This window comes from Empidonax traillii, unplaced genomic scaffold, assembly GCF_003031625.1.
Source record: "Empidonax traillii isolate 1590-97213 ecotype Southwest subspecies unplaced genomic scaffold, ASM303162v1 scaffold2180:size94112, whole genome shotgun sequence".
Classification (NCBI taxonomy): Eukaryota; Metazoa; Chordata; class Aves; order Passeriformes; family Tyrannidae; genus Empidonax; species Empidonax traillii.
This window is the reverse complement of record NW_020957373.1, coordinates 70885-86986: the sequence shown is the minus strand read 5'-3', so window position 1 is coordinate 86986 and position 16102 is coordinate 70885. Positions and strand designations below refer to the sequence as shown.

At 60.1% G+C, this 16102-nt stretch overlaps 1 protein-coding gene across 2 annotated transcripts; it reads right to left on the bottom strand.

The window, feature by feature from the left end:
* Nucleotides 1–348: 348 nt before the first annotated feature.
* Nucleotides 349–13728, bottom strand: FBXO41 (F-box protein 41). 2 transcript variants are annotated; one of them, XM_027909503.1, is made up of 12 exons: nt 12918–13728; nt 9479–9707; nt 9071–9150; nt 8297–8607; nt 6689–6957; nt 6359–6474; nt 5650–5802; nt 3760–3855; nt 2403–2521; nt 1899–2057; nt 1109–1224; nt 349–493 (listed from the first exon to the last, which is right to left on the bottom strand). In XM_027909503.1, the coding sequence occupies exons 1-12, from the start codon at nt 13637–13639 to the stop codon at nt 431–433; spliced, it is 2433 nt and encodes an 810-aa protein (XP_027765304.1). In that variant the 5' UTR covers nt 13640–13728; the 3' UTR covers nt 349–430. The 2 variants fall into 2 exon arrangements, with proteins under 2 accessions (XP_027765304.1, XP_027765305.1); XM_027909504.1 differs by having other exon boundaries at nt 9497–9707.
* Nucleotides 13729–16102: the final 2374 nt, after the last annotated feature.

The window sequence follows — 16102 nt, the reverse complement described above, 5'->3', positions numbered from 1 at the left end:
GGGGCCGGGAGATCCTCGAACAGGCAAAAAAAAAAAATAATAAATAAACAAACCCTCCAAGAAACAAGAGTCCGAAGGGAAAAGACATCCCCCAAACGCGGATCCTTGGCAACGAGCGGCCGCGGGGGTTCCGAGCCATCTCCCCTCCCGGGAAGGAGCGCTGCCCTGTCTCCTGGGGGCAGCCAAAAAAATCAAAAAAAACAACAAAAAAAACCCCACGTCCTGAAGTAGCACCTTCTCACCCGCGAGCCGGCCCTGGGATGAGCTCCGGCCGCCAGTCACTAAGGCCTGCAAGAGTTTGGGGGTTTTTTTCCTGGTGCAGGAGCCGGCGGAGCCGCGCTCCGGGTGCGGCCGCGGGGGGAGCGGCGGGCGCTGGGTTTGGTTTCGCTCCCGGCACAGGAGGGGATGTGCTTTGTGCTTCCCTGAAGGTCTAACAGCCTCCCTCCACTTTGATGTGTAAAATCTTGGAGAAGCCGGGTCTTTTCCTCAGGGCCTGCAAGAGGAGCGGGGAGTGAGGTTTGGGAGGGGAGGGGGGGGGGTCCAGCATTCCCGCGGTTCCGTGGGGGAGGGAGGGAGAGAAAGGTGGGAATATCTCAAATCCCTGCCACGGGAAGGATGCAAAGGGAGGGAAAGGGGAATCCCTGCCGTGGGAAGGACACAGGGGGAGGGAGAGGTGGGAGCATCTCAAATCCTTGCCCTGGGAAGGGCACAGGGAAAGGAAGGGAAAGGGGGGAAACATTTCAAATCCCTGCTAGAAGAAGGACATGGAGTGAGGGAGGGAGAGGGAAGAACATCTCAGATCCCTGCCATGGGAAGGACACGGGGAAAGGGAGGGAAAGGGGAATCCCTGCCAAGGGAAGGACACAGGGTGAGGGAGGAAGAAAGGGGAACAACTCAAATCCCTGCCATGGGAAGGACATGGGTGAGGGGGAGGAAGAAACACCTCAAATCCTCGCCATGGGAAAAACACCAGGCAAGGAAGGGAGAGGAGGGAACAACTCAAATCCCTGCCATGGGAAGGAAACAGGATGAGGGAGAGGGGGAAACATCTCAAATCCTTGCCGTGGATCTGGTGACATTTGTGTTGCCTGGGACTGGGACCCCTTACCTGGAGTTTGTTCACCATTTCTTCAAACATCTTCTTGGCTTCAGGGCTGTGGGGCTCCTTGAAATAGTCCACGATTCCCACCTGCACCACGATGGACTTGAGGTTCCGGCACACACCTGAGGGGCAGGGAAACCACCTGGGTTCTCCGTACCTGGGGGGCAAACAGCCTCCCCACGGCCAGCACGGACCCCAAATCCCACCCAGTGCTCCTCAAGGCCTTGTGCATGCGGGGAAGCCTCACCCTGAAGCTGGAGGAGACCTGCTTGTGGTGGCCAAGACCGATGCTGGGCTACGAGATGGTCCCTGATTGTCCTGTCCCAAATCAGCATCCTGCCACTCCCTTGGGAAACCCTCGCCCTTCCATCCAGAGGGGTGGGGCCCCAGCAAGTCCCACCACAGTCACATGAGCCATGGCCACCAGGGCAGACCCTGCTGATGGCTGGGGACATCCTGTCCTGGGAAATGACTTCAGCAACCCCAAACTCAGACACACCGGGCCGAACCTTTAGGTGTGTCACAGACACTGAGGTCTGGATTGCATCGTGGGGAGCACGGAGGGAGCATCTCCATCCTCCCTGTGGCCCAAGGCAAGATCAGCTCTCCTTCACCCACCCGTGGCAGGGGGATGTTGGATCCCCTCTTAAGGACCCTCCACCACGGAGCTCCCAGCCCCTCCCAGCGCCAACAGGTTCCTGTGGGTGGGGCTGGAAGGAAGGATCTGCTCCACTGGATCTGGATATCTGGTGGCCTCGTGGCGAGGGGATGATGCCCCCCTGGCATCGCTACTCACTGTTGAAGTGCAGCAGGGCTTTGGGGGTGACCGGGGTGGACGTCAGCACCAGCATCTCCAGCCCCTTCAGCCCCTCCCGACACACCTCGGCTGCCACCTCCTGGTTGATCTCGGCCACGTGGTCCAGCTCCAGGACCTGGAGCCTCATGCAGTTTCGGGCTGGAGGGACAGAGCACCCCCTGTCAGCGTCCCACGGGGAAGGGATGGGCACAACCGGTGGCAAAGAGGGGTGGGTGGCAGCGAGGTGCACCCAGGGACCTGGATCTCCACTGAGATCCCCGAGGGGACCTGCAAGGTACCCCTCTCCTTGTGCCACCAGGGGAGATGGAGGGAGGTGGTGCCCAGGGAGGTGGCGGAGTTCCCGTTCCCGGAGGTGTTCGGGGAAAGGCTGGACGTGGCACTCAGAGCCACGGGCTGGGTGACGCGTTGGCGTCGGGTCAGGGGTTGGACTCGGTGACCTGAGAGGTCCTTTCCAGCCTTACTGATTCCCAGAGAGGTGCCTACCTAAGGATGCCAGTCCCTGGACGCCGCAGCCGGCACCTCCGACGCCCAGCGCCCGCAGGTGGGGCCAGCACCGCCCGATCATCTGCAGGCAGCGGTTGCTGAACCGTGTCGGCTGCTGGCTGGGGAGAGGGAGGAGAAACAGCTGGGCAGGGCTGCCAGCAACGCTCAGGCCTCTCTCCACGAGCGCTCCTGGAAGCGGCGTGGGACTGGAGCGACGCCCACCCCGCCCACCCCGTGGTGGTCACGCTGTGAGGGGGCGGCTGTGCTGCCACCAGGGCAGGGTGACTCAGTGCCCCAAACCCTCCATCCTGCCCGGGGAATTTGTGGGTACCCCATCCCTGAGAGTGTCTAAGCCCAGGCTGGACAGGGCTTGGAGCAGCCTGGGCTAGTGGAAGGTGTCCCTGCCCGTGGCAGGGGGTTGGAACGAGACAATCATTAAGTTCCCCTCCAACCCACCCCATTCCATGATTCCATGACTCTCCCTTCTCCAGAGACCTGAAGCAGGCTCTGGAATTGTTTCCTGCACAGATCAAACCGGCAGCAGGAGCCTGGAGCTCCAGCTCAGGTGGAGAAGCTGACAATGCCATGTGCTGCTCCCCCCAGGGAAGACACAAGCCACCAGGACCTGACATCCAGCTTCTCCTGCTAAGTGACATCCCCTGTGTGCTCCTCCATCCAGGCTGACAGGGATGTGACATGTGACATCACAGCAGACCTCCCAGGCAAGAAGAAATGCCCTGGGGGCATTCCCGTGGCAGAGAGTGACCTGCCCTGCGAGCCACGAGCTCCTGAGCACCCAGGCCTTGTGGGGTGGAGACCCACCAGCATCTCCACGCCCCCAAAATGCTTTTCCAAAAGTGGGGAGTCGTCTCCCCAAGCAGTGACACCCTTTCAACAACCTCCCTGCCCTTCAGGGCTGCTCTTACGTGAGCACCCAGGAGCTCATACAAGCATTTGATGTTCAGTGTCACCAACCGGAGCCATCGCGGCTTCCCTTTCATCTCCAGGGTGAGCAGCCTCCATGGAAACATTCCTGGCTCAGCAGGGAGGTGTCTACACCAACCAGCTCCCAGCCCCCACAGGGAGGGATGGGGCTGAGCTCCCGGTCTCCCAGACCTGCCTTCAGGATTGCTGCTCATCCCACAGAGACCCTCCCGAAGCAAATCTGGCACCCAGTTTCTTTCCAGGCCATCCCACTCGGCCTCCACCTAACACAATTCCATCCCTGGAAGTGTCCAAGGCCGGGCTGAGCAACCTGGAGCAACCTGGTCCAGTGGAAGGTGTCCCTGCCCATGGCACTGGATGATCTTTAAGGTCCCTTCCAACCCAAACCATTCCACGATTCCACGATTCTTACCAGGGGTGCAGAGGTGCGACCTGGAGGGAGATGATGTCCCTGCAACCTGCTCCAAGGGCCCAGATGACCTCATGACCCACAGGATCCGTGGAGCTCCTGGAACAACACAGAGGACACGTGGTGGCCCCACCGGCAGCGGCACCGCCCCGGGGGCTCAATCTGCAACCTCTGAGCTGCTCCCTGGAGCACCTGGAGGTGCAAATCTCATCCTTATTTATAACCTACAACCTGCCCACGGACAAGGCTGAAGGCATTCCTGTCTGGAACTGTGCCTATGGACGTGCAACGTCGAGAACGACGGAAGGAGGTGAGGCTGAAGATGAGGTGGAAGATGAGGCAAAGCTGGAACAGGGGGTGAAGGTTGAAGGGGAGGTTGAAGGGGCATCTTCCAGATGGAAAGGTGACACAGGTGACTGGCTGAGACTGCCAGGCCATGTACCCTGGAAGAGCAGATCCCTGCAGATCCCACGGGGTTGGTTTTGCTCGGGGATGGGGAAGGTGCCAGGAGGTGGGAGGGACGTTCCAGCCGGGGGCAGCGGCTGCTCCGTGGCCTCTGTCCCACCTCTGTGGTGGCTCTTGGCCAAATGCCACCGCAGGTGGGCTCCTCCCTGGTGTTTTTGGAGCTATCAAAACCTCATGAGGTGCCGCTGGACTCGTGCAGGGGGTGGTGGAGGTGTGGCTTTACCACGAGTCAGGGCGGAGCCACTGGGTTGGCTCAGAGGAGCTTCTGCTGATGCTCCCAGCGCCAGGGAGGGATGTCAGAGAGCACCATCTCGATGCCACCAGCCTAGACAGAGGCCCCCCCCTGGCTGTTCCACCACACCAGCATGTCTCCTGGAGACCGGGGCCGTGCTTCCTAACTCCAGATGACCTACTTCAAAACTTCGGGCGAGCCTAAAAATAAGCGAGGGGTGTTATCTCGAGCGCTTCACGCGTCTCCACCGGAGAAGGTTGCCAAGAGCAGCAGGTTAATTAGAGCATGAGTCAGAGTCACAGGTTAGAGACGTGCCAGGAGCACCTGGACCTGCTCTGCTGCCCTTGGAGGAGCTGATGGAGGAGGCTTTGGGTGAAGCCCAGCAGCTCTGAGCTGCCTCATGGGGTGGGACCCCCCGACCAGAGTTGTGTCTGAGTTCACATGATCCACACCAGAGGAGAGGTTGGATGTGCTCTCCCCACCTGAAGGTTCCTCCATCCTGGGCTGGGTGAGGACACATGTCAGCTGCAGGGAAAATGGATTCCCAGGCTGAAGTGGTTGTCCGCAGGGTGCAGTGGGAGCAAGGGTCACCCTCCTGCAGTGTGCAGGGAAGGTAAATCCTGCCTCCACAGCAGGCAGAGCCTCTTTGGAAGGTGGCCAAGACCAAGGAGAGGTCAGTGATCTCCTCTAGGACCTGTGACCTCCTCCAGGACCTACATCAGAGACTTGTATCCTTGATCTTGGGCGAGGTCTCCAAGCTGGATCTTAGCTCTCCCATGGCAGAGCTGTTCCTCCCTCCCAGGAGAGAGGGACCCTGAGCCTCTCCTCCCTCTCAGAAGCCTTCACCAGGGGGTGACAGTCAGGTGGGACCTCCCTGAGCACCTCTTCCTCACCCTTCTCTAACACAAAGCAGCGTCCCCCCCACCAAGGCCCTGGTCAGGCCTCCAGCTGGGATGGGGTGGTAAGAGGATGTTGGGAATGGAGCTGGAAGGGAAAACACCCCAGAAGAGGATGGGAGTTGAAAGCACAGCTGGGGGACACTGAGGGTGCTGCTGGGCTGGGGACATGGAGAGGTGGACGGCATTTGGGTGGGGGGTGGGGACGGCCATCAGCGGAGCCCCAGCACATCCCATGGGTGTTCCCAGATTTCTCCCAGCCCCGTGGCCGAGCAGGGGGGTGTGGGTGGCCGTCCTTACCGGTAGGTGACAGCCTGCAGGGCCCGGCAGTAGCAGCTGGCCAGCCAGAGCGAGCGGTCCGTCAGCACGTTGGGGCAGTGCGAGATGCGCAGGATCAGCAGGTTGCTGCCCGTGGCCTTCAGTAGGGACTCCAGACCGGCTTCCAGGCAGCCCCTGCCAGGGGTGGAGGCAGGGTCAGGCATGGGAAGCCATGCTAACATTCCCCATGGCCACCCCATGGCTCTGGGATGGCCGAAACCCACAGCAGGGAGCAGTGTCCCTCAGTGGAAATGGGATCACAGGATCCCAGAGTGTGCTGAGCTGGAAGGGACCCACAAGGACCATCCAGTCCAACCCTCAGCCCTGCACAGGCCCAGCCCCAAGAGTCCCCCCCTGTGCCCCAGAGGATCATCCCAACCCTCCTGCAGCTCTGGCAGCCTTGGGGCTGTGCCCACTGCCCTGGGGAGCCTGGGCAGTGCCAACCACCCTCTGGGCTGAGGGCACTTGGTGTGTTCAGCTGGAGAAGAGGAGACTGAGGGGAGACCTCACTGCAGCTACAACTGCCTGGGCAGGGGCAGAGGAGGGGCAGGACTGAGCTCTGCTCTGGGGGGAGCAGGGACAGCCCCCAGGGAATGGCTGGAGCTGTGCCAGGGGAGGACTCATGGAGCACCAGCATCATCCCTGAGGACCAGTGACTCCATCTGTGGGTGACCAGGGCGCAGGGACTCACCGTGTGCTCTTCATGTAGTCCTCCTTGCTCTCCTTCTTCCCCCGCTGGCGTGGCTTGAGGTTCTGGAGGGTGAGGGAGTGCATCTGGGTGCACCACTGCGACAGCATGGCCAGGAACTGGGGGGACAGGGGTGGCCATCACTGAGGTGGGCACCCTCAGCGTGTCCCTCCCCACCCATCCCTGGCTGTCTTTGGGCAGGTCCATGCACACACACCCCCCCGTGACCACAGAGCCACGACCACCAGCACACCCCATCAATGAGATGCTGGCACAGCTTCACCCCCCTCCAGCAGGAAGGTCTCCTCCCCGGGGCAGTGCCACCCCCAGTACCTTGGAGGACACCCTGGCGTTCTCCAGCAGCACCCGCGTCCACACGGCCGGGTGCCGGGCCACGAACTTCCAGTCCTTGCACACCTCGGCCGCCCGCAGCAGGGTCTTGGTGTCCAGGTAGGTGAAGATGCAGAAGAGAGCCGCCCTCATCTTGAGGATCTCGGGGCTGATCACCTCGCTGGAGTGGCCCGGGCTGCCCCTCTCCAGCCGGCACACCTTGCCCCCGGCCCCCTCGGACCTGGCCGGGGGACACCCAGCGTCCGTGGCCACTGGTGGGAACGGAGAAGGGCAGGTGAGGGCAGCTCCATCCCTGTGCCCCAGCTCCCAACCTCCCCATCCTCCACCTTCTGCCCTCTTGGTGAGTTGTATCAATCTCTGCTTAATGATTTTGCTGGCTTTGATACAGTGCACTACACTACTTTATGCCACATTAGACCCTACTGGTAGGTTTTTAGCTTTTACACTGTGTAGTGAATAATTCTGATTAAGATCTTTCGTCTGTTCGTTTGTCACAATAAATAATTGGTTTTATGTAATTAAATCCTCTTGCCGCCATGAAAACCTGCCGGACAAAGTGGTTTCATCACACCTCTATAATTCCTTCAATTTAAACCGTTGACACGCGCCCGAGGCTAAATCAGGATTCAGCCTCACCTGAACCCTTCTCTGAGGAGGAGTTTAGAAAGCCAGGGAGTCCTTCCTGCACCTCAAGACTCCTGCACCAGATCAGTGATTCTTGGGTCAGAACCACCCTGTGGGGAGTGTGTGTGTGTGTGTGGAGGGGGAAGGGATGGGTGGAACCTCACTGAGGTGGGGTGGGGTTCTGTCCTCCCTGGCAGCCCCTGGAGCCCACATGGGGCAGCCCTGGAGCAGCTGCCAGTCACAAACAGCCCGGGAAAAGTGTAACACAACACAGTCCTGCAGCCCCTGAGCCAGCTCAGACTGAGACATTGAGGACACTGCCCTAGGACACCCCACAGCTCACAGGGACAGGGGGGACACTGCCCTAGGACACCCCACAGCTCGTGCAGCCCCTCACCCAGCTCAGACTGGCAGGGACAGTGGGGACACTGCCCCTCACCCTGGCCTGGAGCCCCAGAGTGGCTGGTGGGTCACAGACCCCTCCTGGGGGGTGGCCAGAGGGACCAAAACCAAAGGCCACGTGTCCCTGCCGTTTGGACATGGGATTGGTCTTCTACGAGGTCCTAGTGGCAGCTCCAGGATCTGTCTCTCCCTCTTTCTCCTTCTCTCTTTCTGCTCCCTCTGCTCCTCTTTCTCTGCCCCTCTCTTGATGCTCTGGGTGGCTTCGGGAGCTGCAGGGGTTGGATTTTGACTCAAGTGTTGTGGATCAGTCTGTGCTGGGTTGATATTGTGGTGGAACATTTTTGTCCAGCTTGTCTGGTGCCCTTTTAGAACTTTGCCCAAGGTCCCCTTAATTTCTCCCCTAAATTAGCGAAGAAACCCCTTGGGAACAAGCCCGTGGCTTATCCTCTTGATGCTTTCTCGGGATGTTAAAGAACCCTCAAGCCATATTTTAAAGCAAAACTCCGGTGGGCTGCATCTCGCAGGGCTGGAGCGTTCCCCCCCCCCCCCCGCGGCCCCTCTCACCCGTCAGCCGGCAGCTCGCCGTGGGCCGGGGCGCGGCGGATCCGGGCGCGTCCTGCTCCCAGCCCTCGGCCTCCGACTCGGTGGTGCGGGAGCCCACGTCGGACACGTCCCCTTCCTCCCCCTCGGTGCTGTTGCGGTAGGGCCGGCGGTGCCAGTTCTGGATGGCCTGGCGGCGCAGCCCCGAGCCGCGGGACCCGTCCCGCGCCGGGTAGGGGTGCCCGTCGGCCGTGTCGTCCGTGGGACACGGCTCGGCGCTGTCGCTGTCGTAGCACCCCGAGCTCTGCGACACGGCCTTGGCACGGCTCGACGCCCTGGGAGTGATGGGGGACAGGGATGCTTGACCTCAGGTCTCTCTGGGACGGGCATCCCCTCCCCGTCAGCCCCGCGCATGACGCGGGGCTCGCAGCCTCTTTCCCGTCCGGTATTTCCCGTCCTACGTCTCCTGCTGCTATCCCATCCTTGAAATAAAACCCACCGACCGGTTCCCGTCACTGCAAAAATCCCCTGCGTGCGCTCGGTGGCATCTGTTTTTATTTTGCCAAATTACACCAAGCTCGTGAAACGTTTGGAAGACTGAATGTCTCCTCCCCCCCACCTTCTCTCCCGGGATCTTTGTCCCCTGGAATAGGTGCTGTGTGGAAATCTCGCCTCGTTAGCGACGTGCAGGCAAAGATAGCCCTTAGGTTAGAACTGTCAGCGCCCCGGTGTTCAAACCCTGATTTAAAGCCACACAGGCAACCTGCAGACGGGGAGGCAGCAGAGGTGGGGACTCACCCGGTGCTGGAGGAGGAGCGCTGGTTGGACACGCCGTAGGGACCGTGCACGGCCACGCACGGCCCTGGGTGCCGGTCTCTCTGCAGGGAGATGGGACAAGAGGAGCAGAGCGTGGCAGACCCCAACTTGTGGGTGGTGCACCCCGAAGAGACGACCCCAAAAACCCCACCCAGCGCCATCTGCGTTGCGGGGCGAGGCCCATACCCAGCGGGATGCCAAAGAGCATCTCCAACGTTGCCATGGAAACACAGACCCACCGAGAAGCGTCTTCTCTTCGGGATCTTTGGGATTCCCCCCCCCCGCCCCGAATTATCCACTTCCCAGTGGGAATGAGAAGGGGGTCCCTACACCTTCCCGCCCCCAGAGGAGCCCAGTGGGTGCGTTCCCAGTGCCGCCGGCTGCCCGTGCCTGTGCCCGCGGAGGTACCGGTCGGCAGATGGCCTTGGCCCCGGGGGTCCCACAGCGTCCCAGGCTGCCGTTTGGGGTGGTCCCACAGCTGCTGCTGATGATCTGGAGCTGCTTCTCGGCCCGATCCGCCCGGTCCAGCAGCTCCTCGATGAAGTGCTGGAGCCGGACCTTGGCGTTGGCCTCGCGCGCCGCCGTCTCCTTCAGGAACTGGTCGATCTGCAGCACCTCCCTGCGTGGAGGGGGACACCCCAGTCCTTCCCCACCCATGCCCAGAGAACACCTCCAGGCTGGGCGGGGGGGCCAGGGGTGCTCGTGTGCATCTGGGTTGTTCCGTCATCAGCCTGGTCCGGGTCTGTGCCAGCCCAGACGGTTTGGGGCAGAGCAGGGACCGAGGGGTGCTCCCACCACGCAGGGTGGGTGTTGCCACCTTGTTCTGGGGAGAGGTGACACCCCCAGCACCTCGTGTGTCACTTCCAGGACTGGAATGAGGCTCCTGAGCTTGATGGAGCAGAGGGAGGAGGAGGATGGAGATGGTATTCTGCCTCCTTTGGGGCAGACTTAGGAAAGACCTCAGGAGCAGCCTGGTTTCCCTAAACCCCCTCAGGCCTGTACCCTGTTAAGCCCAGTGGCTGCAGAGCCCTGGCTGTCTCATTAACACATAATTAGCAGGTTCTCTGAGCCTGCAGATGGGTTGGTTTCACCCCAAAATGTGGCCAGCTGGGGGGGGGGGGGGGGAAGCCCTGACCCAGGTTGCCCAGAGAAGCTGTGGCTGCCCCTGGATCCCTGGAAGTGTCCAAGGCCAGGTTGGAGCAACCTGGGATACTGGAAGGTGTCCCTGCCCACGGCAGGGGGTGGAACAAGATGGTCTTTAAGGTCTCTTCCAACCCAAACCATTCCATGAGCACACACTCCCCAGGCACAGGTACAGCTGGTCACACACACCCCTGGCACCAAACACACATGGTGCACACACACACACCCACAAGCACAATCACCTCACACCTTCCCTCAGCAGCCAGGAGCCCCCAGGGTGCACAGACACAGCTTGGCACATCTGCCTTGGGCACGTCTGACCACGCACACCTGAACCTTGGACACCTGACCGTGCACACCTGGCCACAGAAACCTGACCTGGGACACCTGACCACACACCCAACCATCACACCCAGCCCTGGACACCCACCTGACCACAGAAACCTGACCTGGGACACCTGACCACACACCCAGCCATCACACCCAGCCCTGGACACCCACCTGACCACAGAAACCTGACCTGGGACACCTGACCACACACCCACCCATCACACCCAGCCCTGAACACCCACCTGACCACAGAAACCTGACCACGCACACCCCACCCTGCACCCCTGACCATGCTGACCTGCACACACCAGTCTACTCAGAAGCCCAAAGGAAAAGGAAGGGACAGCCCTTAGTGACATAATTCCCATTGCTGGCCATTAATTACCATTTAATTACCAATTAATCACCATTTAATTGCCTCCCCAACCTGCCAGTTGCAGGCTGAGCCTTGGAGCTCCTGCTGATGCCCTGGGAAGGCTCCTGGCGAGGGGCCTGGGGAGATTTGGAAGGCAAATGGGGCACTGGGCAGCAGGTGTAAGGTGATGCTGATGGTTATCACCTGCTGCTCTCTCATTCCCATGGACTGGGTGGAAAAACACCCCTGGCAAAGAAAAAGAGAGCCCAGGAGCAAAAAGCCTCCCGTGGGGACAACGGCTGTGTGAATGTGTGGGAGTGGCAGGGCTGGGAAGTGTCCCCAGAATGGTTTTGGCACTGAAAATGATTTCTGAGGACTTCCCCACGCCTGGGAGAAAACCATCTCTGACCATCAGCTTTTCTCTGCAACCTGGCAAGGGATTTGGTCCCTCTGGTGGGTGGAGAAGTTTGGGGACTGGTGGGGACAGTGGAGGGGCAGGAGGGTTCGTCTAAAGAAAGGGAGATCCAGGAGGTTGTTTTGGGGCACAAACTCAGGTTTTTAGGTGGTAACAACGTCCAGGTTCCACCATGGACTGACCAAGACACTTTTGACCCATTGGTCATCCTCTGGTTACCCTGTCTGCATGTCTCCAGGCTCTGCCCCAGCTGGAATGGTGTCCCTCATTCCATAATCACATATTGCCAAAATGCCCCTGGACAACACCTATGAGGCAGCTGATGATGGCAGCCCCCCAAAAACCCCCCACATGCCCCCAAACTAAGAGGTGGTGTCCTTATCCAGCCCCAGCATCATCCCATCCTCACCCCAGGACCATCCCCACCACCACCATGACCTGTGATGCCTCTTTCTGAGCCACAGTCATTATTTTGGAGCTGAAATCATTAAACAAACGTGCTGAGGATGGTGGGGATGAAGACAAATCCTTGAAGAATCCCACCAGTGCTGCCAGCCCAGCCCAGCCATGAGTGTCCCTCACTAACCTGCTCCTCACTGACTTTCAGGACCCCGTGGTGGCCCTGGGATTTGACAAGAAACTCCTGAGGAACAAACCCTGGTTTGCTGAGGCAACAAAACGACCCAGTGCTTGGCTGGAGGGAGACCTGGGAGCAGTGTTGGGCTGGGGAGGGGGTGCTGAGTGGGGGATATGGGATGAAAATGAGGATGGCAGGGTCAGGGTCCTACCAGCAAATGGAGATCACAGTGCTTGGGCTGTCCCACCCTCTGTCTGGGAGAGATCCCCTGAATTTGGCAAGGCCAGGGTGGCCCCTCTCAGGTTTCTGACCATGGGACAGGCCAATGGGATGCTCGGGTTGGATAGGGATGGATAATTTGGCTGTGGAGCCAGAGGGGATGAGCCAGCCCTGGGTTTGGGGGGACATCCTTTGGGACTAGAGATGGGCAGCAGCCCCATGGCCCCCACCACGTTCCTGGGCAGGACAGCAGGATGGCCACGTGCATCCAGTGGGAGGTGTCCCTGCCCAAGGCAGGGGGTTGGAATGAGATGGGATTTAAGGTCCCTTCCAACCCAACCCATTCCATGATTCTGTGATCTCCAGCCTGGCCTTGTCCTGGGAGCACTGGTGGCTCTGGGACGAGGTCTGGCACGACGTGATCCAGGCTGGACTCACTCGTGGAAGGGCTGAGGACTATGTGGACACTGACCACGTGGGAAAAGATGCAAAACCTGATGGGGGCTGATGCCGATGGGCATTGCCGAGGGAACTGCGCCTGAGCACTCGGTCTGAGGGTTTGGTGACCGTGTCGGGCTTCTCAGCACTCACAGAACCAGGGAATGGTTTGGGTTGGAAAGGACCTCAAACACCATCCCTTTCTACAGACAAGGACACCTCCCACCAGACCAGGTTGCTCAGAGCTGCACCCAGCCTGGCCTTGAGCACCTCCAGGGATGGGACATCCACAATTTCCCTGGGATTCACCACCAGGGACCCCTTTCCCCCCACCCTGCAGCCGAGGACTCACTGTTGCTTGCGGGTGAGCTCCTGCTCCTTCTGCACCAGGTCCTGCTTGAGGGAGGCCAGCATCTCCACGCTGACATCCACCTGGCGCGACAGCTCCGACGCCCGGTCCTCCAGCTCCTGCTTCTCCCGGCTCAGCCGCAGGCTCTCCTGCTTGGCCTTCTCCAGCTCCGAGCTCTTGCGGTCCAGCTCCACCTGGAGCCGGCCCACCTGCGAGGCGATCTTCTGCTCCACCTCCTCCGTCAGCTTCTCCAGCCGCTTGTCCACCTCCAGCTTCTCGAAGGCGCGGATCTTCAGCCGCGCCAGCCCCTCCTCGTAGGCCGCGTCCATCGCGGCGGGCGGCGCGGGCGCGGGCGCCACGGCCTTGCCGCGGGTGAAGATCTCGGTCAGCGGGATCTCGATCTCGTGGACGTAGCGGGGCGAGGGCGAGGAGGACGGCGCCGGCTCCAGCTCCTCGGCGGGCACCAGGTCGCAGGAGAAGCGCTGGTCCTTGCCCTGGAAGGAGGTGCTCTCGAAGTAGTCCCGGCGCGCCGCCGGCGCCAGCAGCGCCCCGTCGGCGGCCAGCGGGAAGACGGCGGCATCGCAGATGCTGTTGGTCTTGGAGAGGACGTAGAGGGTCTCGTAGGTGTGGTTGTACTCCAGGTGGGCCCGCAGCGAGGACAGGCTGCGGAAGCGCTTGTGCTCCCCGCAGCGCGGGCACCGGTAGGGCAGGTCCAGCGAGGCCATCCCTCAGCGCGGCGCCCCGGCGCTCACGGCGCGGCACGGGGGGACACGGCCGGCGAGGGGCACGAGCCCCGGGACGTGGGGTGGCGGCTCCGCTGGGGCATGGCCGGGGAAGGGCACTGGGGTGGAGCTGGGGGGGTCTGGGGGTTCTCGGGGGGGTGTCAGCATCGGCTGGCGATGGGCGCTGGAAGAGACGGGGTGGGGGGTGAGTGATACGGGGATGGTGGGTGCCTGAAAATCCCTCCTTGGTCCTTCTTCTTGGTGCCCTCTCTGCCTCCATCCCACCCTCCCCTGTTCCTACCACTCTCTCTTGGGAAGCTCCACAAGCCTTGGGAAGCTCCACAAGCCTTGGGAAGCTCCACAAGCCTTGGGAAGCTCCACAAGCCTTGGGAAAATCCACAAGCCTTGGGAAAATCCACAAGCCTTGGGAAGATCCACAATGTTGGAAAGACCCACAACACTGGGAAGATCTACAACTTTTAGGAAGCTCCACAACCCTTGGGAAGTCCCACAACCCTTGGGAAGTCCCACAGCCCTTGGGAAGTCCCACAGCCCTTGGGAAGTCCCACAGCCCTTGGGAAGCTTTACAACCTTTGGTAAGAATCACAACCCTTGGGAAGTTCCACATCCCTTGGGAAGTTCCACATCCCTTGGGAAGTTTCACAACCCTTGGGAAGTTTCACAACCCTTGGGAAGTTTCACAACCCTTGGGAAGTAAGTTCCACAACCCTTGGGAAGTAAGTTCCACAACCCTTGGGAAGTAAGTTCCACAACCCTTGGGAAGTAAGTTCCACAACCCTTGGGAAGTTCCACATCCCTTGGGAAGTTTCACAACCCTTGGGAAGTTTCACAACCCTTGGGAAGTAAGTTCCACAACCCTTGGGAAGTTCCACAGCTTTTGGAAAGCTTCACAATCTTTGGGAAGACCCACAACCTTTGGGAAGAATCACAGCTTTTAGGAAGCTCCACAACCCTTGGGAAAATCCATAACCCTTGGGAGGATCCACAACCCTTGGGAAGCTCCACAGCCTTTGGACTCGATAATCTTAGAGGTCCTTTCCAACCTAAATGATTCTATGAACCCTTGGGAAGATCCATAATCGTTGGGAAGGTCCCCCACCCCTTGGAAAGGTGCCCCACCATCGGGAAGGTTTACAAGCATTCCGGAGGAGTGCAGCCATCAGGAAGGTGGACAACCCATGGGAAACCTCCCTCCATCCACCCTGAGTTTGCCACAGAAGGTGGAAGAGGCGACCCAAGAGTATCCTGCAGTATCAGAGGTCTCCCAGCCCCAGGATCATCCCTGTGTCCAACACTGGGCTGCTGGGATCCACCTCCTCCAAGCAAAGGGTGACCCAATCCTACTGGATCTGCCTGTGCAGCCTCACAACAGGATTTATCTCCAGGAGTTCTCATCAATCCATGGAACCCTCCACACTGTCTGATGCAGAGGACATGGTGGCTTCCCATGCCTGGTTTATCCCTCACTCCCCAAATCCTCCAAGACATCAGGGCCAGGAAGCCCCCACCCTTTTAAAATGGGATAAGGCAGGAAAAATCCAGCCTGGGAGGCACAAGCACAAATCAGGGTACGATGTTTTCATTTTTTCATTCATTTTTCATTCAGCAGTGAAAACAGTGAGGCTTTCACACCAAAACTCCGTGGGCACCCCTGGGTGGGAGCATCCCTGGCTCATCCCGCTGCAATATCCCACAAAGGGCTCTTCCCACCACCTTAAAAACCCCTCTGAGCCCTCCTGCATCCCATAACCAGCAGTTGGTGAGCACTGATCCACCACGGAACCCTCCATCCGTGCTGGTCCCCAGGGCAACATCCCCGGTGGCTCAGCATCCCCCTCGGGGGGAGCACAACCAGGCCACGAGGTTGGGAAACCATTTTTGAAGGGAAAAGAAATCAGTGAAGGCAAGAAATCCACGAGAAAAAAAAAAAAAAAAGCGCAACAAAACCCCAAGATGAGCTGGGAGGGTTTCTGGAGCTGTTTGGGGTCGTCACAAAACACCCCCCTGCACCTTAACCCCCCCACCTCCCCACCCCCCCCGGGCGAGCACAAAGCACGTCCGGCAACTCCGGTGGGATGAGAAAGCTCTTTTCCAGCACAGGGATGAAGCCACAGCATCGTGTGCCCGGCATCTCGGGCCTGGATCCCTGCCCGTGGCTCCTGGAGTACCCAACCAACCCTCATCCCGTATTTTCCAGCCTTAGAGCAAGGCAGGATCCGGCCCAGGTGGATCGGGAAGCACATATCGCCCGGTCCTTCTGCCGGGCAGGTCTCGCCGTGACCACAAAACCTCCCTTCCCTCCCATCTCCCTGGCAACAAGCGGGGATTTAAGGAAATTATTCGTGGAGTCATTACTACGGCGGCGGCCACGCTAATAAAGCCCCCGAGGCATCCGGAGCCGGGAAAGCGCTCCCGACCGCCGGGGGATTGCAGCATCCCCGGGCT

What these genes read in the sequence shown, in the direction of transcription:
- FBXO41 (XM_027909503.1), bottom strand. Translation starts at nt 13,639, where the DNA reads ATGGCCTCGCTGGACCTGCCCTACCGGTGCCCGCGCTGCGGGGAGCAC. An exon ending in CGGTACCTCCGCGGGCACAG is followed by an intron (nt 9,151 to 9,478) that starts GCACGGGCAGCC and finishes ATCTCCCTGCAG; the next exon opens with AGAGACCGGCACCCAGGGCC. An exon ending in ACGCCAGGGTGTCCTCCAAG is followed by an intron (nt 6,475 to 6,688) that starts GTACTGGGGGTG and finishes CTGTCCCCCCAG; the next exon opens with TTCCTGGCCATGCTGTCGCA.